The sequence below is a fragment of the Schistocerca piceifrons genome, chromosome 3, assembly GCF_021461385.2.
Source record: "Schistocerca piceifrons isolate TAMUIC-IGC-003096 chromosome 3, iqSchPice1.1, whole genome shotgun sequence".
In the NCBI taxonomy this organism is placed as follows: Eukaryota; Metazoa; Arthropoda; class Insecta; order Orthoptera; family Acrididae; genus Schistocerca; species Schistocerca piceifrons.
Window position 1 is genome coordinate 619,951,749 of NC_060140.1, and position 26,475 is coordinate 619,978,223.

Consider the following 26,475-nt stretch of genomic DNA (forward strand, 5'->3'; position numbering starts at 1 on the left):
GTCTGCTAGTATCAAACATAGCTCTTAATTTTAGGAAGAAATTTCCGATAATTTACGTTTGGAGTACAGCGTTGTATGGTAGTGGAACATGGACTGAACTGAAGAATTTGAAATGCGGTACTAAAGAAGAACGTTGTAAATTCGGTTTACTGATTAGGTAATGAATGAGGAGTTTTTTCTCAGAATCGGCGAGGAACGGAATACATGGAAAACACTAACAAGATGAATCGACAGAATGATAGAACATCTGTTACGACATCAGGGAACGACTTCCCTTCTATCAGAGGGAGATAAAGGCTGTCAAACATTTTGTTACCAGGTAGGTGCTAAAATATTGTTATCAGCGTTGTGAACACTTTTTCGTCTTGAAGTCAACCTTGATACGGGCTAATGAATCTCATTTCATCTTCTGTTATTGTAATCATGTATGACAATGTCCCTTCAGAACTGAAGCGGGTTATTTGCAACAAAATTGTTGAGGGAATACATATACTGTAAGCAGGAGTCAGAAGGCCTACCTCCTTATTCACATGTCCACAAGACGATCGTTGGTCAGCACCGCATATTATTCTTACAGCATATTTTCAGCAATTAAAACATATTTAATATGAATTACATCAGAATATTGTCCCAAACGTCAGTATTGAATGAGAATTGGCAAAATCTGTTAACTTGTTGATTTATCTCTGCCAAATACTGGCAGTCTTTCGTAGCCAGAATGAATTTGTCTGATGATTTTATTTCCAGTCTATATTAATTTCTAAATGGACACCTAAACTTTTATTTCCTTACCATGTGTTAAATTTATCAATGATTTAGTACCTCTAGATATCCAGGAATAAATTATGTCTTTTTTAAGTTGAGAGTGATATTAAATGATTTCTCTCCAGTCACCAGAAACTCCTCTGCACACATTGCCTGAATTATGAAGTACAATCTTCTACATTTTTTTTTACCTGCAGTTCTATCTTTCGTTATTTTTCATAAAACCTCTGTTCCTTTGCGAGGATATTTTGCCTCATATAATCAAATGTCTTGGATAGGTCACAGAGGATGCAAACCGGTACTCTTATATAATGCTTGCAAATTTAGGCTAAAGTACTTGTAAATGGTATTCTCATTTGAGTAACTGAAATGCAAAAGATAATTGCTTAAATCTTAAGCAAGTGTTCATGTTTCTGGATACGTATGAGACATTATACATTCCACAAGGTAAATGCTGCGAGGTTAGGCAAGTGTTAACATTTTTGGATTTGTGTGTTCCTAACGTATATCTTACTGGAAAAGTGTCACATAAAGGTATTCTATAGAATGGCTAGGGACTATATTGAATGCCTCAATCTTCTTTGCGAGGTGTTTTATTTAATTCTGATTTAAATTTTTTCCTGGGAGATGTATAAAATACAAAGGTATTTTAAAAATTCGGAACATACACAGGCAAAGTATAAAATTAGAATGAAGTAACATGTAAAAATAAAAAATTTACATATTTAACGAAAGTTAAGTTAAGAAATGAAAGTATCATTATTGTGTGTGTACGAAAATTGGTTTATCCTGAAGTAGAGGATTTTTAACAGTTCTTAGCTTTTAGTAATATTTAATAAACTGAAAAACAGTTTTTAACAATTGCTAAAATGTATAATAAACAATAAATTCATATTAACTTTCAACTTTTATATGCTTCGTAGCTTCACTTCTTTTGCACCTTCTGAACTGAAAATAATTTTTCTTTCCATACATAAACACCTGAGGTTCTGATATCTGTTTTCTCACATGCACTTCACACATTCTTGTCCAGTCCCTGTATATTATTGAATTGCAGCTGACCTGAAAGATACTTATTTGTCCAACAGAACATCTTCGGACTTGCCTGCTTGAACTGTGACCTTGTGTATAACTGCTTTAGAATTCTATATTTCCAATTTATAGCCGCCATCCTTCGTCACACCAACCACGACAGCCAAAATATTGCGAGCATCCCAACAACCTATATCAATTTCAGCAACAGGAACTATAATTGTAAATCGTTTCTCAATGAACGAGAACATTTTGTTGTAGAGCACATTCATTTTATTCGCCTGAGACTCTACATTTTTCCTTCAATCTTGCCAATCAATAATGGCTTTCTTGTTACTCATGCAAATTGGGCATGTGATACTCATACCAAATCCCCCCCCCCTTTCCACAACTGTGCTGAATTCTCACAGACGACATGAATTTAGCGTTCACAGCGAGGATACTGGTGTGTTCCAATTGTAGGTTCTGAAATGAAGCAGCAGATGATCTCTTGTATTTCAGATGCTTGAGTTGATGTCGAAGTTACAGGTCTAATGAACTCGGGCTGAGCTTGTGCTGAATTTTCACAGATATCTCAACATTTGCTGGTTTTCCTGATGAATGAACAATCTCTTCAAATTCTTCTGCTCTTGCTGCACCATTTCAAACTTCTTGTGGCGGAGGTGGTGTGTTGAGCCCAACCTTTATTCTGGAGCCAAACAGAGATTCATATGGAGATCTCTTAATACCGAAATGCAACAATGGTGTTTCTGGATCTTGTAACTGTAACAATATTTAAAGTATAAACGTAACCCAAATTCTTTTACATGCTTAGGCAAAATATTAAATTATATTTACTTCATACTCCATCACATTCTATATAATGCCTAGACATTCCATAACATGCCAGACTTCGCTGGTTGCTGGTACCATATACACTCGCTAATTGAGAATCTGATAATTCTTTTCATTGCTTGATAAACATTTTGATATCTTTCTTCAATTCTCAGGATTTCTGTCTGCTTCCAAGAAGTTCAGGTCACTGTCGCGGGGCTTTCTACCATTGGTTTTTTGATGAAACAGAGTGTAAGGAGTTCAGGTATGGTGGCTGCGGCGGAAATCAGAACAACTTTCCAACAAGGGAAGAATGCGAAGAAAAATGTATGAACAGAACAAGTAAGTCCTAGAAACAAGAAACCATTTTATGTGGACCCATACATAAATCTCACTGATTATCATTAACAAGTCGTGCTTGTTCCTCCAAACTATTGACGCCGCAGTAAAGCTGGTCGCCTCACGAGTACAGTACACAGGTTCCAAGATTCTGCTAGCCGGCGTACACTGCGATAGTAAGGAAGCTGGAGGAAATGGAATTTATGCATCGACAATTCATGCCAGTATCATAGTGAATTCATACAGGGCTATGCCTGTACTTACACTGTGCTATACTTTATACTGTATTTTCGATACGCCCATGAATGTACCGATAAACAACTGTTCATTTCATCACGGTTCCTCAGTATATCTCGATTATATCCATGCAGTATTAATCACTATACTTATTATTATTATTATTATTATTATTATTATTATTATTATTTCTTTCCTTTCTAAGACGTTATGTCTGGTTAAAAATGAAAAGTGACACGGACCTTGATCAAGCGTGACTTCCTTTTAACTGTATGGTATATGTTACATTGCATTTAGGAACTTTCAGGTAATTGAACATATATGAATAATTACAGATTTCTGTAGTTGTATATATACGTTTGGATGTAGCTGTATTGCGTTGATGTACTGGTGGATATTGTGTGGTTTGACTCCTGTAGTTGATAATATAATTGGTATAATGTCAACTTTATCCTGATGCCACATGTCCTTCACTTCCTCAGCCAATTGGATGTATTTTTCAATTTTTTCTCCTGTTTTCTTCTGTATATTTGTTGTATTGGGTATGGATATTTCGATTAGTTGTGTTAATTTCTTCTTTTTATTGGTGAGTATGACGTCAGGTTTGTTATGTGGTGTTGTTTTATCTGTTATAATGGTTCTGTTCCAGTATAATTTGTATTCATCATTCTCCAGTACATTTTGTGGTGCATACTTCTACGTGGGAACGTGTTGTTTTATTAGTTTATGTTGTATGGCAAGTTGTTGATGTATTATTTTTGCTACATTGTCATGTATCCTGGTGTATTCTGTATTTGCTAGTATTGTACATCCGCTTGTGATGTGATCTACTGTTTCTATTTGTTGTTTCCAAGTCTGCATTTATCTGTTGTGGTATTGGGATCTTTAATAATATGCTTGCTGTAATATCTGGTGTTTATTGTTTGATCCTGTATTGCAATCATGAATCCTTCCATCTCACTGTATATATTGCCTTTTCTTAGCCATGTGTTGGATGCATGTTGATTGATGTGTGCCTGTGTTAGATGATACGGGTGCTTGCCATGTAGTGTTTTCTTTTTCCAATTTACTTTCTTTGTATCTGTTGATGTTATGTGCTCTAAAGGGTTGTAGAAGTGGTTATGAAATTTCAATGGTGTAGCCGATGCATTTATATGAATGGTTGCTTCATGTATTTTACTAGTTTCTGCTCGTTCTATAAAGAATTCTCTTAAATTGTCTACCTGTCCATAATGTAGGTTTTTTATGTCCATAAATCCCCTTCCTCCTTCCTTTCTGCTTAATGTGGATCTTTCTGTTGCTAAATGTATGTGATGTATTCTATATTTGTGGCATTGTGATTGTGTAAGTGTATTGAGTGCTTCTGGTTCTGTGTTACTCCATTTCACTACTCCAAATGAATAGGTCAATATTGCTATAGCATAAGTATTTACAACGTTTGTCTCGTTTCTTGCTGTCAATTCTGTTTTCAGTATTTTTGTTAGTATTTGCCTATATTTTTCTTTTAGTTCTTCTTTAATATTTGTATTATCTATTCCAATTTTTTCCCTGTATCCTACATATTTATAGGCATCTGTTTTTTCCATCACTTCTATGCAGTCGCTGTGGTTATCCAATAAGTACTCTTCTTGTTTAGTGTGTTTTCCCTTGACTATGCTATTTTTCTTACATTTGTCTGTTCTGAAAGCCATATTTATATCATTGCTGAATACTTCTGTTATCTTTAGTAATTGGTTGAGTTGTTGATTTGTTGCTGCCAGTAGTTTTAGATCATTGATGTACAGCAAATGTGTGATTTTGTGTTGGTATGTTCCAGTAATATTATATCCATAATTTGTATTATTTAGCATGTTGGATAGTGGGTTCAGAGCAAGGCAGAACCAGAAAGTGCTTAATCAGTCTTCTTGGTATATTCCACGCTTAATCTGTATTGGCTGTGATGTGATATTATTTGAATTTGTTTGGATATTAAGTGTGGCTTTCCAATTTTTCAATACTATGTTTAGGAACTGTATCAGTTTAGGATCTACTTTGTATATTTCCAATATCTGTAGTAACCATGAGTGGGGTACACTGTCAAAAGCTTTTTGGTAATCAATGTATGCATAGTTTAGTGACCTTTGTTTAGTTTTAGCTTGATATGTCACCTCTGCATCTATTATCAGTTGCTCTTTACATCCTCATGCTCCTTTGCAGCAGCCTTTTTGATCTTCATTTATAATTTTGTTCTGTGTTGTGTGTGTCATTAATTTCTGTGTAATGACTGAAGTTAATATTATGTATATTGTTGGTAGGCATGTTATGGGGCGATATTTTGCTGGGTTTGCTGTGTCTGCTTGATCTTGAGGTTTCAGATAAGTTATTCCTTGTGTAAGTGATCAGGGATTGTGTATGGGTCTGCAATGTAACTGTTAAATAATTTAGTTAGATGTGAATGTGTTGAGGTGAACTTCTTTAGCCAGAAATTTGCTATTTTATCTTTTCCAGGGGCTTTCCAATTGTGCGTAGAATTAATTGCTCGAAATTTTGAGGTGCAAAGCCGTTCTGGGTACCTTACCAGATTGCATGTATTAGGGATATCACGAATCACGACAGGCAAACATTTTCAGATAGCCTCTTTGTGTTTCTTCATTCAGTTGTTGATAACTATAAAACAATAAATTTTTCCCGAAGGCATGTAGCTTTACTGTATGGTTAAATGATGATGGCGTCCTCTTGGGTAAAATATTTCGGAGGTAAAATAGTCCCCCATTCGGATCTCCAGGCGGGGACTAATCGAGAGGACGTCATTATCAGGAGAAATATTACTGGCGTTCTACGGATTGGAGCGTGGAATGTCAGATCCCTTAATCGGGCAGGTAGGTTGGAAAATTTAAAAAGGGAAATGGATAGCTTAAAGTTAGATATAGTGGGAATTAGTGAAGTTCGCTGGCAGGATGAACAAGACTTTTAGTCAGGGGAATACAGGGTTACAAATACAAAATCAAATAGGGGTAATCCAGGAGTAGGTTTAATAATGAATAAAACAATAAGAGTGCAGGTAAGCTACTTCAAACAGCATAGTGAACGCATTATTGTGGCCAAGATAGACACGAAGCCCACATCCACTACAGTAGTACAAGTTTATATGCCAACTAGCTCTGCAGATGACGAAGAAATTGATGAAATGTATGATGATATAAAAGAAATTATTCAGATAGTGAAGGGAGACGGAAATTTCATAGTCATGGGTGACTGGAATTCCAGAGTAGGAAAAGGGAGAGAAGGAAACGTAGTAGGTGAATATGGGTTGGGGGTAAGAAGTCGTCTGGTAGAATTTCGCACAGAGCATAACTTAATCATAGATAACACTTGGTTCAAGAATCATGAAAGATGTTTGTATACATGGAAGAAGTCTGGAGATACTAGAAGGTATAAGATAGATTATATAATGGTAAGAAAGAGATTTAGGAACCAGGTTTTAAATTGTATGACATTTCCGGGGGCCGATGTGGACTTCGACAACAATCATGAACTGTAGATTAACACTGAAGAAACCGCAAATAAGTGGGAATTTAAGGAGATGGGACCTGGATAAACTGACTAAACCAGTGGTTGTACAGAGTTTCAGGAAGAGCATAAGAGAACAATTGACAGGAATGGGGGAAAGAAATACAGTTGAAGAAGAATGGGTAGCTTTGAGAGATGAATTAGTGAAGGCACCAGAGGATCAAGAAGGCAAAAAGACGAGGGCTAGTAGAGATCCTTGGGTAACAGAAGAAAAATTGAATTTAATTGATGAAACGAGAAAATATAAAAATGCATTAAATGAAGCAGGCAAAAAGGAATTCAAACGTCTCAAAAATGAGATCGACAGGAAGTGCACAACTGCTAAGCAGGGATGGCTAGAGGACAAATGTAAGGATGTAGAGGGTTATCTCACTAGGGGTAAGATAGATACTGCCTACAGGAAAATTAAAGAGACCTTTGGAGAAAAGAGAACCACTTGTATGAATATCAAGAGCTCAGATGGAAGCCCAGTTCTTAGCAGAGAAGGGAAAACAGAAAGGTGGAAGGTGTATATGGAGGGTCTATACAAGGGTAACGTCCTTGAGGACAATATTATGGAAATAGAAGAGGATGTAGATGAAGATGAAATGGGAGATATGATACTGCGTGAAGAGTTTGACAGAGCACTGAAAGACCTAAATCGAAACAAGGCCCCGGGAGTAGACAAAATTCCATTAGAACTACTGACAGCCTTGGGAGAGACAGTCCTGACAAAACCCTACCATCTGGTGAGCAAGATGTATGAGACAGGCGAAATACCCACAGACTTCAAGAAGAATATAATAATTCCAATCCCAAAGAATGCAGGTGCTGACAGATGTGAAAATTACCGAACAATTAGTTTAATAAGTCACGGATGCAAAATACTAACGCGAATTCTTTACAGACGGATGGAAAAACTGGTAGACGCCGACCTCGGGGAAGATCAGTTTGGATTCCGTAGAAATACTGGAACGCGTGAGGCAATACTGACCCTACGATTTATCTCAGAAGAAAGGTTAAGGAAAGGCAAACCTACGTTTCTAGCATTTGTAGACTTCGAGAAAGCTTTTGACAATGTTGACTGGAATACTCTCTTTCAAATTCTGAAGGTTGCAGGGGTAAAATACAGGGAGCGAAAGGCTATTTACAATTTGTACAGAAACCAGATGGCAGTTATAGGAGTCAAGGGACATGAAAGGGAAGCAGTGGTTGGGAAGGGAGTGAGACAGAGTTGTAGTCTCTCCCCATGTTATTCAATCTATATATTGAACAAGCAGTAAAGGAAACTAAAGAAATATTCGGAGTAGGTATTAAAATCCATGCAGAAGAAATAAAAACTTTGAGATCGTAATTCTGTCAGAGACTGCAAAGGACTTGGAAGAGCAGTTGAATGGAAAGGACAGTACCTTGAAAGGAGGATATAAAATGAACATCAACAAAAGCAAAACGAGGATAATGGAATGCAGTCGAATTAAGTCAGGTGATACTGAGGGAATTTGATGAGGAAATGAGACACTTAAAGTAGTAAAGGAGTTCTGCTATTTGGGGAGCAAAATAACTGATGATGGCCGAAGTAGAGAGGATATGAAATGTAGATTGGCAATGACAAGGAAAGCGTTTCTGAAGAAGAGATATTTGTTAACATCGAGTATAGATTTAAGTGTCAGGATGTCGTTTCTGAAAGTATTTGTATGGAGTGTAGCCATGTATGGAAGTGAAACGTGGACGATAAATAGGTTGGACAAGAAGAGAATAGAAGCTTTCGAAATGTGGTGCTACAGAAGAATGCTGAAGATTAGATAGGTAGATCACATAACTAATGAAGAGGTATTGAATAGAATTGGGGAGAAGAGGAGTTTGTGACACAACTTCACTAGAAGAAGGGATCGGTTGGTAGGACATGTTCTGAGGCTTCAAGGGATCACCAATTTAGTATTGGAGGGCAGTGTGGAAGGTAAAAATCGTAGAGGGAGACCAAGAAATGAGTACACTAAACAGATTCAGAATCATGTAGGTTGCAATAGATACTGGGAGATGAAGAAACTTGCACAGGATAGAGTAGCATGGAGAACTGCATCAAACCAGTCTCATGACTGAAGACCACAACAACAACTATAAAAATGTTTGTTGTAGTAATTAAATTTAATTAAAAGTAGTAAGCAGTCAAATAACATGAAATTCAGTAACAGGTCATGGAAATTCAGGTATTTATTAATTATGTTATCTGTCAAATGTCATATAAATTAAATACAGGGTGGCGCACGAAATGTGTTACCATTTTGTTTTTTAATATAAACTTTATTGTCAATACAATCTGAAAGGAACATATACTACAATGAAGAACCGTCCTTGGAGATATGTTCTAACTCAGCACATGCTCAATATGTCCACCATTTCGTTTCCTAACTTCCTTCAAACGAACACTAAAGTGAGTGCTTGTCCTACTGCACATGTCTTCCGCAATTTCACTGCAAGCTTGAAGAATGTCTTCTGAGCTCCATTAAATCACGTGGACGTTTCGGGAAAATTTTTTCCTTTAGGTACCCTCAAAGAAAAAAGTCACATGGATTGAGGTCTGGACTATTGGGGGGCCAATTTTGTCCGTCATGAAAGCGACCTGGAAACCTGAGTGAGATGATCCGCGTGTCGAAATGCTCGTGTAAAAATTCCAACACAGTGTTTGCAGTATGTGGCCTTGCTCCATCTTGCATGAACCACTGCCTGTTGAAGAGCAAGGCAGTAGCAGAAAGCTGTGGAATGAAGCTATTCTGAAGCATCCTCAAATAACGCTCGCTATTCACAGTTTCTTCAAAGAAAAAGGGTCCAATAAGTCTGTGACTGGAAATTGCTGCCAACGCTGTAATCCTCGGAGCATAATGTTGTCGTTCATGAAGCACTTGTGGGTATTCAGCGGCCCAAAACCGTACATTTTGTTTGTTAACCACGCCGTCTAAATGAAAATGCGCCTCGTCTGAAAACCAAACGTTGTTGAGAGTTGCTTCCCTATCCTCCGCCCACTGAGCAAACAGTAGTCTCTGCTGCTTGTGTTCTTCAGTGAGCTTCTGTGCACAGGTCATCATGTATGGCTACATATGGAGGTCACTTTTAAGAACGCGTTGAACGGAACACCTGGTTATTCCCAGTTGCGCTGCTGCCTTTCTACACGATTTCCCGGGACTTCTCTGTACAGCAACTCGTACCGCTTCAATATTCTCCAGCGAACAAACAGGCTTAGGCTGAGGTCTCTTCGCTTCCAATACTGTTCCTTCCTGTACAAATTTATCGTACAAACTGTGGATGGTCTTCTTGCAAGTGACCCATCGTGTGTTAAACTGTTGTCAAAAACGCCTCTGAGTCAAAATGCTTTTCGTTTCAAGAAAAAGTAACACAATTGCCGATCGTTGCTGTGTCGTCAGTCTTCCATTGTCAGCCATTGCTGCTTACTAATCTCCTAGCGGCAGTATCGTGAATTACACGTCATTTCGTAACTCATTTGTTTTTCCAAGCTCTGCTGGTACTGCTGTAGAGATCCCAGCGGGATGCCTTCTTTTTTTTTTTTTTCTGGGCGGTCGTCACGTGATATCCGTTCAAGTTGATTGTTGATTCCTTTAGTCAGTTTTTCTATTACAAAAGGTAAATACCTTTGCACCCGAAGATACTGAGCTGAGCTACAGTGCCAGCTACCCAGTTGATCACCATAAACTCTAACGCCGGGTACCTACACACATGTACCTCAGTTACATAATAAACGAGTAAAACTTCTCTTGAGATTTTCTCGGAATCGCCAGGGTAGTTCATCTTACTACTTGCGCAGTATGTTGTTTTAATGGCCTTCTAGAGGTGTACAAATTTTGAAGTAAATCTGGAGTCCCAACGTCGTGGCCTCACCTTGTCAAGCTTGCGAAGCGCATCGAACTATAGCGCCATTTATTGTATCTAAGTATGTACTACAGTCATGAAAAAGACAAGTAAATTAAGTGACCCATTCGATGTATGATTTGTGTGACCAGTCCTATGGTGGAGTCACGTCGAGAGCGACCTATTCTGCAGCGGCATTAAGCAGGGTGCAGCTAAATATAGTCACGTGGTGGCTATTTTTGACTGCTGCTCCGCCATCGAAGTGAGTGACGTGATTACAAACACCGGAGAGAAATACCGACATGAGCGGCTGAAAGATAAAATCGTCCTGTTACGTTCGCCTTGAAGGACAGAATGGTTACAGTTATTACATGAGCCATTTACACCCTTCCGAGATTTGTTAAGAAAAAGGGTTTCCAAATCAGAGGAATTACATTCCTGGTAAAGAGGCTATTCCACATACGTTCAGCTGATTACATACAGGCAAAGTAATAACACAAAAAACAGATAAAGGTAGCTTACGGCTGCCGGCCGCGGTGGCCGTGCGGTTCTGGCGCTGCAGTCCGGAACCGCGGGACTGCTACGGTCGCAGGTTCGAATCCTGCCTCGGGCATGGATGTGTGTGATGTCCTTAGGTTAGTTAGGTTTAAGTAGTTCTAAGTTCTAGGGGACTTAGGACCTAAGATGTTGAGTCCCATAGTGCTCAGAGCCATTTGAACCATATTTTTAGCTTACGGCTACATAGTTCAGGATGGCGGACTCTGTAGATACGAGTAAAGTCACGTCTCCAGGCTAACTACCGAGCGGAAGTCATTATGGCCGTTAGAAATTGGTTTGCTAGGCCTACTTACTCACCAAATCTGAACATTTAATGCCACTAATGTCTTCGTAGCAGCTAGTGAAGGTCAGAAACCATGAGGACCACCATGAAAGACGAGTGATCATAGGGCAGTTAACCGTTTTGGAAATATTTTTAAATACACGAAGAAGAGAAATAACGAAAAACCATTGAAGGAAACACACATTAATTTCCACATGAGAGGGTAACATTTGTCTATTGTGTCCCATGATTACGTTCCAAGTCACAAACGCCTGCGTCACGTGGCCAGAAATGGTGAGTAATGTGAAGTTTGTACCGATACCATTCCACAACTGTTCGCACCACTTTCCGAACGATAGACTATAGAATGTTCAACTGTCGTGACACGGCTCGTGCACTGGTTGAAGATCGCACACTGCGTCCAGAGCTCTTAGCCGTGGCAACAGTAGCTTCTATAACAATTTGTGGCGGAACTGGCTGTCAGCCTCTTCCAGAAGCAATTCCCACAGTTGCCACTTAATTCGAAGTTCCGAATCATGTTCTTCATCCACAGAGCAGAGAAAAGATCCCTCCGTATTCCTTTAATGCATCGATACTTGCAAAGAGAATCAGCACTATTGTTGTTGCTTTGATAAAAAAGATTTACGAATAAGGCCCTGCTCACCTCGTCCAGACCCATGTTGGCTACCTGCAATCGTAATGCTCACTGATGCTTACCTTTCAACCACACAGTCGCCGTACCAGTACCGGCGCCTAACGGCAAGTCATAACACTAGCACTGCTAAGAACGAAAATCTTGGAGCGAAGTTTGAACATGATTCCTAAGAAAGTGAATATAGTAAATAGTTTCCCGTCTGCTCTGGCTCAAGTAGCAAAAGTATAATTATAACCATCCTGTGTACGAGGGGAGCAGAGACGAACGAGGAATCGTTATAGCGACGATACGTGCCAGAAATGGAGCAGTTCTGTCTCATAAGAGACTTGACAAAGGGCAGGTTGATACACTCCGGTGCCACGGAACAGATATCTCGGAGATGACGAAGCTGGTCTCTTGCTCGCATGAGTCTGTCGTGAGCATACGTGGAAAGTATTTGAAGGAAGGTGAAACACGAGTAGGCGAGGTGTTGGATGAGCATGCCTCACTACAGAACGTGGAGGTCAGAGACTTGCTAATTCAGTGAAGCAGAATACGTGGCGATGTGTGGCAGATCTGACGGCAGAGGACAATGCTGGTGCAGGCATAAGTGTTCTGTCAATTACGATTGAAGTAGGCATGGCATCGTTGAGATTGCACCATAAAAAAGTGAAACCTGTATCCTGGGAGGCTGTACCACAGTTCGTGTTACAACATGTGATGGTCCTATCGAGATAAGCCGTCGTCCAAGCAAATCCCGTCACCTGGGCGAACAACTACTCCAGTCATGCACCGCATCCTGGACACAGTGTGATGCTAAGACGGACATTCGCTTTGGCTCCCACGGGACGTATGGCAATATTCGGAGGCACCATGACAGCTGTAGACTACGTGAACATTGGAAAATGTAAACTTTCACGGCCGGAAATGCCATAATTAATAAAATGTTATACCGTGGTTGAATGGATTTCACCTTAAAACCCAATGTTTCGTCCCCTATCTGCGGAGGACATTTTCAAGAGAAATCGTAGCTTCTTTGAATGTCCGATTCATACACCCTGGTTCGCTACTGACTACCGAAAAATTCCGGTTCCGCTTGCTTCCGTGCAGCGGCGTGACGTCATATGTTTCGAATTCGCCAGCGCAATTGGCCGTTGTCGACTGCCGTCGTCCGCTGTTGCTATCACCCTATGGTGGACGACTGTTACACATCTTTTTCAGCACCGGAATCCAGGTGAAATTCAATTTCACACCCTCCTCCTTCCTGCTAAAATTACTGCGGTGTTTTACAGTCTATATGGCCTCTCGGTATAACCTTTCATCGCATCCACTTGATCTGTCAATCTTCCCTCTTCTGCAGTTGTCCTAGTGCTCTTTTAGTCGTTTTTTTTTCTTTTAGTACTGATGCATACATCCCCACAATTACACGGAATCCTACAAATTCTTGCTTTTTCCAGCGGTTGGCGAGCAGCCTTGGCTGATTTTACGTGCTCTTGTATCTTCCTGGCGGGTTTGTAGAGTACCAAGATGTTTCGCTTTTCAAGATTTTTCCTATGAGGTCAGTTACGTCTTCAATGAAAGGCAGGGAAACGTTCGATTTCACCGGCGCTTGGGCATCGCTATGATTTCTGCGCGGTAGTCTTAGCGCTCCTTTCATCTCAGCCAACGAATAACCATCCTCGAGAAGTGCGTTGGTAACATGTTTTAATTCTGCGTCACGCAGCTCTTGTTCGCAGATTTTTCTTGCTCTCTCTGCAAACGTTTTTATGATGCCTCGCTTTTGTTGTGGGTGGTGGCTCGAATTCCGGTGTAGGTAACGGTCTCTGTGCGCGGGGTTTCTGCAAATCGTGTGGCCCAAGCTATTATTTTCTTTCTTGAAAAATAGCTCATTAAGAAAATTCAGTCTTCCGCCTGTCTCCACCTCAATGGTAAACTGAATCTTTGTGTCGATCACGTTGAGATGTTTCTGAAAAGGCGCAGTTCCTTCATTTCATGCCGCCACAAAACAAACGTATCATCCACCAAATATTCGGTTTCTCAATTAGCAATCTCCAATGCCTACTTCTCGAATTCGAATAATGTGGCAATATAAGAAATGGAAAGTAAAATTAAGAGTCTCCGAAAAACTGTACCGATTATGCTGAACTTATGAGTAGTATGCATATGCCTTTCTTTAACGTAATAGATTCCACTCCAAACAGTTTCTGAAGAAGCCTACAATTCTTTCATAGAATTCAATCAGCAATGCCGCTTAACACTTTCTACTTATCAGCGCTGTATCACAAGTGGAAGTCACGAGTTGTAGCAAAGTTATTAAATTTTTTTAACGCTTCCTCATAACAATAAGTAATTCATTACTTAAAGCAATAGTTATTATCGCTACCGCCATAATATATTCCATTTTCACATAGTACATAGTGCTGTTGTGTAAACCAAATTAGTATTTTAACAAAAAAGCTCATGTGACATACGTACCGCATTTATTTAGTGTAAACTTATATGCTACGTGAAGTACAACATCTTTCGAACACATTACACCGTACGAACTTCCAGCATGCTAGAACGTCTGTGGATCAGCAACTTCTATTAATCAGTTCACCGAAGAAACCAACCCAAAGCTGCAAATTTTACTTTTTTTATTCACTCAATGGCTGGTTTCGGGCCGGGACCCATTTTCAAATCGTCGCAACAGAGTCAAATATTGTATTCCCGAAAATGCGAAAATCATGTCAAAAATGTGCAAACGAGCAGTTATCTGTATGCTCTGTAACCGTTTGCATATTTTTGACATGGTTTTCGCATTTTGGAAGTATCGTTTTTGCCTACGTCACGATGATTTGAAAATTGGTCCCGCTCCTAAACTAGTCATCGAGTGAATTAAAAAAAAGTTAAATTTGCGCCCTTGTACTGTTTTTTTTTTCGTTGTACTGACATTATTCCCTGTTCCAGAATACTGTAACTAATTTATACACATTACCTTGGCGATAATCCTAGTAGTTATCCAATAAGGTATATTTTATTAAAATGCCTCTACTTCCTCCATTACAATATTTCAGTCATCATGTTCACTCACACATAGAAAATCTAAGACACATTAAATTTCACTTCACTTACCTTATAGAAATTTAGTCTCTTTGTCTTGTTAAGTAATGGTAATTTCTCAGCACATAATTCATCTGGTACAACCAATGTATATTTCAGGTCAACACAACGGTGATGATATGGAGGAATCACTTCAAGGTACTGATGACGAAAACAGTGTAAACGATCTGGCAACGCCATTTCCAAGTGACGCTGATAACAATGACAATATGTCAGCAGAGAGAGAATCACGTGAGCGTGTAAACTGTTTAAGCAGCGAGTGGACAGAATGGACGCCCTGCAGTGTAACATGTGGCAGAGGAGTTAGAGTGAGAGAGAGATATGTGTCGGTAAGAAATGTTTTCTTAGGAAATCCTGAAACAAAACATTATAGTTGCAGTTGTCACATCACGTTGATTTAGTAAATGTAGCTTATAACTCTACAATGCTTCTTTTGAAAACTAACTTATGCATAACGTCGTCATAACCTACAGATTTCGCCATATTGTTTTCTTATTCATACGTCAGTCCCATTTGCTGTGTAATAAGATATATTCCAAATGTTTAAGATATCATCTTGTATTTTTCAATAACAAAGAGCGTTTATATGTTTGTCTTACAGAGTTGTCATACAACAGAAATTCTTCACCATTTGGTTCATAGTATTAACGTTTTAAGGATTAGAAGAAATGTTAACTATAAACTATTACATTTGCTTTAGAAATTACATTTACTAATAAAACTATTCGATTTAGTAACTAGATGACCAACAATCTTTGTAGACTTTAATTCAGTCTTGTCTACAACAGTGTGATGTTAAATAATAATTCATCCATGAGTAGTTTTCTTGTTTTAATCTCCAGTTAGTTGTTAGTGACAAATTTAATACTGAATATATTAACAGTTGCATCAAAAGTCAGCAATTATTCGAGTACATACACTCCAAGGCAAAAAACCTACGCACCACGAAATAATTATCCGAACAGGACGGAAATAGGTAGATGTGATGTATACATACAGACAAACAGATGATTACGATTTAAGAAAAAATGGATGATTTATTGAAAAGAGAGGCTTTCACTAACTGAGCAAGTCAATAACGTGTTAGTATACATCTGGCCCTGTTGGAAGCAGTTATTCGGCTTGGCATTGATTGACAGTGTTTTTGGATCCCTCCTGGGGGATACCACACGAAACTGTGTCCAGCTGGCGCGTCAGGTCGCCAAAATTCCGAGCTGGTTGGATGGCCCTGCCCGTAATGCTCCGCACTTTCTCAATTAGTCATCGGGCTCACTTCGATGTGGGATTCATCACTGAACAAAGTTCTACTCAATGAGATTACAGGCCGAAGATGCGTCTGGAGACACCCTGGACAGCGGTAGAAAATCAACCTCACTGTCACACGCCGTATGGGCTGACAACCAGGACGTCTGGGGTGCGAATCCTTTTCTTAGCAGGACCTTTGGTTGTTATCCGCGGCACCCTTACAGCACAGAGATAAGTTGATGACACTCTACGACCCGTTTTGTTACCCGTCATGGCAAGCCATCCTGGTCCTATATGTGAGCAAGATAACGGCCGCCCACACGAGGCACCAATTTCTGCGACTTACCTTCGTGCTTGCCAAACTGTGCGTTAGCCAGAAATGTCACCGGATCTCTCCTCAGTTGAGAATGTTTGGAGTTTTAAGGGCAGGGCCTTCCATCCATCTCAGGATTTTGGCAATCTAACATCTACATATATACTGCGCTAGCCATCAAGCGGTGTGTGGCGGAGGGCACAATTCGCGCCAAAGTCATATTTCCCCCCCCCCCCCCCCCCGTCTGTTCCACTCGCGGATCGCGCGAGGGAAAAACGACTGTCTGAACGCTTCAGTACGAACTCTAATTTCCCTTATCTTTGAATGGTGATCATTGTGTGATTTGAAAGTTGGTGGTAATACTATATGCTCTACATCCTCGACGAAGATCGGATTACGGAATTTAGTGAGCAGCCCCTTCCGCTTAGCACGCCGCCTTTCTGAAAGTGTGTCCCACTTCAAACTTTCTGTGAGGTTTGTAAGGCTCTCGCGATGACTAAATGTACCAGTCACGAATCTTGCCTCTCTTCTTTGGACCTTCTCAATCTCTTGAATCAGACCCAACTGGTAAGGGTCCCATACAGACGAACAATACTCTAAGACTGGACGAACTAACGTAATGTACGCTACTTCATTTCTTGAAGGACTGCATCGCTTCAGGATTCTACCAATAAATCGAAATCTACAGTTCGCCTTGCCCGTTACTTCTGTAATCTGATCATTCCATTTGAGATCATTTCGAATAGTCACACCCAGATACTTGACGGATGTTACCGCTTCCAAAGACTGGGCGTTTATTTTGTACACGTACATTAATGGGGATTTTCGCCTTGTTGTACGCAGTAGGTTGCACTTAATAATATTGGGAGATAACTGCCAGTCATTACACCACGCATTTATTTTCTGCAAATCATCATTGATTTATTCAAAATTTTCGTGTGCTACTACTTTCCTGTAGACTACAGCATCATCGGCAAACATTCTACTGCCGCTGTCAATACTATCAACCAGATCGTTTATGTAAATCGTAAAAAGCATCGGACCTGTTACACTGCCCTGGGGCACACCTGAAGTTACGTTTGTTTCTGTTGAAGTCACCCCGTTCAGGACAACATACTGCTCCCTGCCTGTTACAAAACTGTCTATCGAACCGCATATGTCATCGGATAGGCTGTAAGCGCGCACTTTTTGGAGCAAGCGACAGTGCGGAACTGAGTCGAACGCCTTTCGAAAGTCGAGAAATATGGCATTAATCTGGAAGCCGTTATCTAGAGCCTGTTGTATATCATGCACAAAGAGGGCCAGCTGTGTCTCGCATGACCGCTGTTTCCTAAAACCGTGCTTGTTTCTGCAGATGAGCTTCTCAGAGTCTAGAAAGGTTATCATGTCTGAACACAAAGTCAGTGAAATTGGCCGGTAATTATGTGCATCCGATTTTCTACCCTTTTTATAGATTGCCATGACCTGGCCCTTCTTCCAGTCCCATGGAACTTTCCGCTGTTCCAATGTTCTTGGTAGATGATAGATAAGAATGGTGCTATATTTGTAGCATATTCAACATATAATCTTACGGGGATACTGTCTGGGCCAGATGCATTCCTGGCATCTAAGGATCTTAGTAGAATTTCAAATTCAAATGGCTCCGAGCACTATGGGACTTAACTTCTGAGGTCATCAGTCCTCTAGAACTTAGAACTACTTAAACCTAACTAACCTAAGGACATCACACACATCCATGCCCGAGGCAGGATTCGAACCTGCGACCGTAGCGGTCGCGCGGTTCCAGACTGAAGTGCCTAGAACCGCTCAACCACTCTGGCCGGCAGTACAATTTCGGCCTTCTGTTTAGCATTATCAGTTATATTACACATACTGCTAGCAAGAGAATGTATTGAATTATTTATAGCGTTCATAGACTTTATGTATGACCAAATTTTTTGGCGGTTATTTTTAGAATCTGCAGACAAAATATTGCTTTCAAATTCTCATTGTCCTTCTGACAGCTGCTTTCATTTCGCATAATTTCTGTTTGTCAGCAGGACAGTGACCACGTTTAAAACAATTGTGCAAAATTCTCTGCTTTCTCAGCAACTTCCTTATATGTTTTTTGTACCAAGTTGGATCCTTTCCCATCTAGACAGAATTTGTCGCGATATTCCTCAGGAGGACATACACAACTTTGTCAATCAATGCCAGTCCGAATAACTGCTTGCATCAGGACCACTACTGGACCAACGCATTATTGGCTTGCTCCGTTTGTGAAGCTCTTTCTCTTGAATATATCATCCAGTTTTTTTCTAAAATTGTTATCATTTGTTTGTCTGTTCGTGTACATCACATACAGATTTTCGTTTCATTCAGATAATTCCTTTGTGATGCGCCGTCGTTCTCTTTTTTTATTTTTATTTTTTTTTTCATTTCTTAGAGAGTATGTTACATCTTTCCCAAATGCTTAGGGTCTAATATTGTTATTGTGCAAAGTTATAACACAGGAAAAAACCTCTTGAGATTTCCAAGTGCCTCAATAACAAATATGAGAAAGTTGAGAAACCCTCTCAATTTAAGTGCATAAAAATAAAAGTTAGTATGAAAGTTTCAGGAGTTGCCTTTGTTAGGACGTAAAAAGAAGAACAGCCAAAAGAAAGTAGCTTATTCATAAAAGTAACATAAGAAAGGAAGCAGTAAAGAAAGAGGAGGTTCAACAGAATATTGTTCTCGAGAAATCAGCAGTTAACGAAGATGGGAAGTATGTAATGAAGTAAATTATGCACCCAGAAGTGAGATACTCCCGTGTTGCTGAATAAGATTATGTAAAACATAGATTTGCTTTGAAATAACAGGCGTTAATCAAATAAATTACTATAAGAGTGAAACATAGTTGAGTGGGGAAAAAGTAGTTTGAAGAGGACTGTGTGTTCAGCATTTAGTGTGTATTAAAATTGGAAATTTGTGGTAAGTGCTTATGGGGCTAAACTGCTGAGGTCATCAGTCCTTGCTCGCATGTTAATGAACAACATCCAATAAAGCTAGAATCTAAATGGTTTTTGTACCAAGTCATCATTCCCTGCTATCACTGCACTTAACACATATCATCAAAAGTTCTTTTTTCCCTGTCTGTATAATGCCTATTTGTCCTCAGTTGTTTATTCTATGTATTGTTCAATGAAAATCACAGCATCCTAGTTCCATAATGTGTACTGCACTTCAAAACGTAATTTCCCTTGGTGCAGTTGTTGCTGTTGACTAGATTTGGATTGATGATGGTTCAGATAAGCTGCTCACCTCTAATAATTCCTGAACTGTTTAAAGGACCGAAATGAAATGTGAAAGGGTCCCCACTAAATGACGTACAGTCACTTTCAAATGGAACTGTAGTAACAACTGTTAACGTAGTTAACTGGTGAATCATCTTCAGATGCCACGTCCTTTACCTTCCAGTTGATGTGTCGGTTCAACCACATGCAGCCAAGTATGATAGTATAAGTTTTAAATTAAACTTTTCTCCACGACTCCACTTTTATAAGCGGACTCTCAAAACTATATCGAGTAGGAACGCCCCACCAGCCTGACGGGACAGTTCCGTATAACAATATCAACTTCCACAAAAGGCAGCAGTGGGTTACGTGTTCAAAACAGATAAATCTTAAGATGTAAATATTGTAATTGCGCCGAAACTAGTAATCGGATATTGAGGAGGCACACGCCGTTGAATTCCTTTGCCTTAGATCTAAGACATTGGCAGTAAGAGCCGACAAGCGCGAGAATTATCAATCAGCTTAACAGCTCATGCATCCAAGTTGCTGACAAGAATGGTGTACAGAAGAACGGAAAAGAAAATTGAGGATCTGGTAGACGACGATCAGTTTGGCTTTAGGAAAGATAAAGGGTCCAGAGAGGCAATGCTGACGTTGCAGTTGATAATGGAAGCAACACTGAAGAAAAAGCAAGACACGTTCGTAGCTTCTGTCGACCTCAAAAAGCGTTCGACAATGTAAAATGGCACAAAATGTTCGAAATTCTGACAAAAATAGGGGTACGCTTAGCGAGAGACGGGTACTATACAATAAGCACAAGAGCCAAGATGGAATAATAAGAGTGGATGACCAAAACCAAGTGCTCGGATTAAAAAAGGGTGTGAGGCTAGAACGTAGTCAATAGCCCCTGCCGTTAAATCTGTATCTCGAAGAAGCAATGACGGAAATAAAAGGAAGATTCTAAAATGGGATTAAAGTTCAAGGTGAAAGGCTATCAATGATAATATTCACGGATTACATTGTCATCCTCGGCGAAAGTGAAGAAGAATTACAGAATGCGTTGAATGGAATGAATAGTCTATTGAGTACAGAATATGTATTGAGTGTAAATCGGAGAAGGACGAAACTTATAAGGTTTAGCAGAAATGAGAACAGTGACAAACTTAATATCAGAATAGGCGATCGCGAAGTAGACGAAGTTAAGGAATTTTGCTACCTATGCCACGAAATAACCCATGACGGACGGAGCGAGGGGTACATAAAACGCAGACTAACACAGGCATAAAGAACATTCCTGACCAAGAAAAGCCTACGAATATCAAACATAGGCCTTAATTTGAGGAAGAAATTTCTAAGAATGTACGTTTGGAGCATAGCATTGTATGGTAGTGAAACATTGACTCTGGGGAAACCGGAAAAGAAGAGAGTCGAAACCTTTTAGATGTGGTGCTACAGAAGAAAGTTGAAAATTATGTGCACTGACAAATAAGAAATGAAATTCTCTGCAGAATCGACGGCGAAAGGAATATATGGAAAACACCGTGAGTTGGAGTGGCAGTCATTAAAACAAAGGCGTTTTTCGTTGCAACGGGATCTTCTCGTGAAATTTCAATCATCAGTTTTCTTCTCCGATTGTGAAAACATTCTGTTGGCACCCACATACTTGGGGAGAAATGATCATCACGATAAAATAAGAGAAATCAGGGCTCGCATGGAAAAATTTAAGTGCTCGTTTCTCCCCCGCGCCGTTCGAGAGTGGAAGGCTAGAGAGACAGCTTGAAGGTGGTACATTGAACCCTCTGCCAGGCACTTTATTGTGAATAGCAGAGTAATCACGTAGATGTAGATTTAGATGAAGAAGGGTCAGAATGACAGGACATCTATTAAGACATCAGGGAATAACTTCGATGGTACTAGAGGAAGCTGTAGCGGGTAAAAACTATAGAGGAAGACAGAGATGGGATTACATTCAGTAAACAGTTTGCAAGGGGTACTCTGATGTATAAAGGTTGGCACAGGAGAGTAATTCGTGGCGGGCCACATCAATCCAGTGGCAAGACTGATGATTAAAAAAATTAGCAGCAGAAATTGTTACAGCTCCAGTTAAAACAAAGTTAATACTGGTATCTGTGTAATATAATTACGAAGGGAGAATCTACGCCGTTTAGTGAGGAGTTTCCTACATTTCATCTTGATGAAAGCAAAACTTTGATATCTTGGACATGCCGGAATTATTTGTGGCGAACAGTTCAGTTGAGTCGCACTGCACATGTGGCAGTACTAGTAGATGCAATCCAGCCTAGACAGATAAACAGGGGTGCTAAAAATCATTACTCCATGGCTTATAATTGAGGAAATTTACCGTGGCTCATTACGCCATCGAAGATGCTTTTCTTTAATTTAGTGTATTTCTTTTTTATGGCGGGTCGCATACCTGACGTCTGCAGAGTGAAAAATTCTTTCTGTGAACTCAGAAGTCTGTTAACCACATTACACTCCAATTGTATTATTTGGTTATCACTGATCATTGTTCGCGCGTAGAATCAATTATTCGTAAACCCATTTCCTTCACTTTCCGTTGTCGCCATAGTAATAGGTCAGGCAGTGAAAAATCTCTTAAATCCTTTTTTTACTTGTACCTGTTCTTATTAAATCGCTAAGTCAGTTGTTAATGACTGCTTGCTCCTGTCTGCTACTGTATTACAAAGTGGGTACGATACGTATCAAGAGAAAATCATCCTGAAATGTAACTGCGAGCTGTTTATTTCTGTAAAATAGCACTATACAGGGTGGTCAGAAGGAGTCTGAAAAGCTTGTAAGAGGGTTTCAGGGTAAGATCTGCTGAGAAATAATTTTTGACAATTCGATACATTGTGCCGTTTCCTGTTTAAGTGTCATTGATTTTATCCAATCAAATCGTTCGACATGCAAATTCAAGCAGCCTGACAGAGATGGTACCGCCAAAAACCTTCTTCGTTTATTTTCCTCAAACCGAACAAACGTAGCTTTAGCTCACATAGCTTAAATTTATCACTTCCCAAAAAGGCATGGTTTGGATGGAAATAGGCATTTCATCAAGTGGTAACTCACGGACTCACAGCTACCTGTTACTTACCACATTTTGTGCGCGCAAGTGCTTGAATTTTTGCCCGCAACGACCTGATTGCCAAGAATTCAAAACTAATTAAATTGGAAAGCGCGGAACAGTTTTTTCGCTGCACAACCTACCCTGCACCACCCTTACAAGGTTTTTAGACTGTTTCTGACAACCCCGCATATGTTATGTCAGATAAAAATCGATAATCCTTTTGCAAAATGTCTGTGTAACATTACACTTCAAATATTTTACTCTTTGCACACTAACTGTTATCGAAACGAATTAATTACTTTTAAATTATTAATCAATAATTTCATTAAATTACAGGTACTCCCACGTTGCAGAGGAAGGGGGTGTCCTAGAAGGCGTAGTGGCACAGAGAGATGTAGACGAAGGAACTGTGGTTTGTAATCTTACTCTCCTTTATCTTAATGTATTAAACATTTTAGAAAGTAGTTGAATAACCAGATAATCAGATGCACAGCGTACATACGATCACCCGCACCAGTTTTAGTGTCAGATTTGCACTGTCCAGTCACATTAATGTGACCACCTGTGAAAAGCCTACATAACCACATCTGCAGCGCAGACCGCTGCGAGACATGCAGGAAGAGAGTCAGTATGGTTCTGGAAGGTACCGACAGGGCTCTGGAAACATTCTATGGCCAGTTGTGCTAGGTTTCTCGGTTGAGGATCTATGGCGCATACAGCACGATCGGGGTGTTCCCAACACAGCCTCCCTATTGCGTTTAAATCCAGGGAGTTTGGTGGGCAGGACAGTATGGTAACTCATCCTGGTGCTCGTCGAACGACGCACTGCACTGCGAACTCTTTGACACTTCGCATTGTCCTGTTGGTAATGTCATAGTGCCGAGGAAAAAACTGCATGTTGGGGTGCACATGATCCTCAAGAACAGATGCGTATTTGTCTTGATCCATCGTGACAGCCAGAATTACGAGATCACACGGGAATGCCACTTAAACACTCCCCAGACCAAAATGCCACCACCTCCGGCGTGGGTCGTTCCTTCCGACGTTTGTTGCAGGGTTGGACTCGCCAAAGGCCATCTGTCTGATGAAGCATAAAACGTGATTCATCTGAATAGGTCACTCGTCACCATCCAGTGGACGCCCAGCTGCGGTACAGGAGCACAAATTCCAGTCTTTTTCGCCGATGAACAGCAGTCAGCATCTGTCCATGAACCAGGCGCCTGCTGCGCGTGGCAGTGTTCTGTTAAAGGTCGTAGAGGACACACTGTTGGTAGCCCCTTGGTTCATCTGGGCGGTCAGATGCTCAACAGTTCCTCCGCAGCCGCCGTTCACCCGTGTCATCTATGATCCGTGGTGCGCCACAGTTGTCTCAGCGCCTGTTTTGAATAGCGCCATTTTTCCAAGAACGATATACTTTAACCACAGCGGCACGCGAACCATTTATAAACTTTTTTTAAATAGCAACCCCCATTTTTATTACATATTCGTATAGTACCTAAAGAAATATGAACGTTTTAGTTGAACCACTTTTTTCGCTTTATGATAGATGGCGCTGTAATAGGCACAAACATATGGCTCACAATTTTAGACGAACAGTTGGTAACAGGTAGGTTTTTTAAATTAAAATACAGAACGTAGGTACGTTTGAACATTTTATTTCGGTTCTTCAAATGTGATACATGTACCTTTGTGAACTTATCATTTCTGAGAACGCATGCTGTTACAACGTGATTACCTGTAAATACCACATTAATGCAATAAATGCTAAAACCATCTCCGTTAACCTCAATGCATTTGGCACTACGTGTAACGACTTTCCTCACGACAGCGAGTAGTTCACCTTCCTGAATGTTCGCACTTGCACTGACAATGCGCTGACGCATGTTGTTACGCGTTGTCGGTGGATCACGATAGCAAATATCCTTCAACTTACCCCACAGAAAGAAATCCGGGGACGTCAGATCCGTTGAACTTCGACGACCAATCCACCTGTCATGAAATATGCTATTCAATAACGCTTCAACCGCACGCGAGCTATGTGCCGGACATCCATAATGTTGGAAGTACATCGCCATTTTGTCATGCAGTGAAACACCTTGTAGTAACATCGGTAGAACATTACGTACGAAATCAGCATGCATAGCACCATTTAGATTGCCATCGATAATATGGGGGCCAATTATCCTTCCTCCCATAATGCCGTACCATACATTAACCCGCCAAGGTCGCTGATGTTCCACTTGTCGCAGCCGTCGTGGGTTTTCCGTTGCCCAATAGTGCATATTATGCCGGTTTACGTTACCGCTGTTGGTGAATAACGCTTCGTCGCTAAATAGAACGAGTGCAAAAAATCTGTCATCGTCCCGTAATTTCTGTTGTGCCCAGTGGCAGAACTGTACACGACGTTCAAAGTAGTCGCCACGCAATTCCTGGTACATAGAAATATGGTACGGGTGCAATCGATGTTGATGTAGCATTCTTAACACCGACATTTTTGAGATTCCTGATCCTCGCGCAATTTGTCTGCTACTGATGTGCGGATTAGCCACGAAAGCAACTAAAAACACCTACTTTGGCATCATCCTTTGTTGCAGGTCGTGGTTGACGTTTCACATGTGGCTGAACACTTCCTGTTTCCTTAAATAACGTAACTATCCGGCGAACGGTCCGGACACTTGGATGATGTCGTCCAGGACACCGAGCAGCATACATAGTACACGCCCGTTGGGCATTTTGATCACAATAGCCATACATCAAAACGATATCGACCTTTTCCGCAATTGGTAAACGGTCCATTTTAACACGGGTAATGTATTACGAAGCAAATCCCGTCCGCACTGGCGAAATGTTACGTGATATCACGTACTTATACGTTTGCGACTATTACAGCGCCATCTGTCACAAAGCGAAAAAGGTGGTCCAACTAAAACATTTATATTTCTTTACGTACTACACGAATATGTAATAAAAATGGGGGTTCCTATTTTTAAAAACGCAGTTGATATGCGTTTGATCTTTGGCAGCGCCATCTAGCGGGCCAACCATAGCGCCATCTGGTTTCCCTCTTCAAGCCAGACGAGTTTCGTTCTTTGTAGTTTTTCGTTTGATGCTTATTTCGTGAGATATTTGGCCCGGTCACTATCAATGGACCACCCCGCATACTCTCCACTGCTAGTATGCTACCTTTAGTCTGTGACTGTTTACTGCACGTTGACATCGAACGTAGGCGATGATCGCATTAATGCGACTGGACTGTGTAGTTTCTTAAAACCATCATCCAGTAATATCATGATCTTCATGGTAACTATATGTCAACATTAGTTTGTTGTGGGTACTTTAGTATGTTTTGCAACTGTTGTGGCAGAGTCAATCAGACTCTTGGTAATTCTGAAAATCGTAGTCAAGTATTCTCTACGATGTATTACATGCTTAGCAAACCACAGA

The 26,475-nt window shown here is 40.3% G+C and overlaps 1 protein-coding gene across 2 annotated transcripts in view; it reads left to right on the forward strand.

The window, feature by feature from the left end:
- The window catches only part of LOC124789810 (spondin-1-like), a 190,945-nt gene that overhangs the window by 149,132 nt on the left and 15,338 nt on the right, over positions 1–26,475 (forward strand). For both annotated transcript variants that reach the window (XM_047257291.1, XM_047257290.1), the window contains exons 11-13: positions 2,787–2,952; positions 15,231–15,460; positions 23,368–23,443. In XM_047257291.1, the coding sequence (XP_047113247.1) occupies positions 2,787–2,952; positions 15,231–15,460; positions 23,368–23,443 (472 nt within the window). The remainder of the gene's footprint in view (positions 1–2,786; positions 2,953–15,230; positions 15,461–23,367; positions 23,444–26,475) is intronic.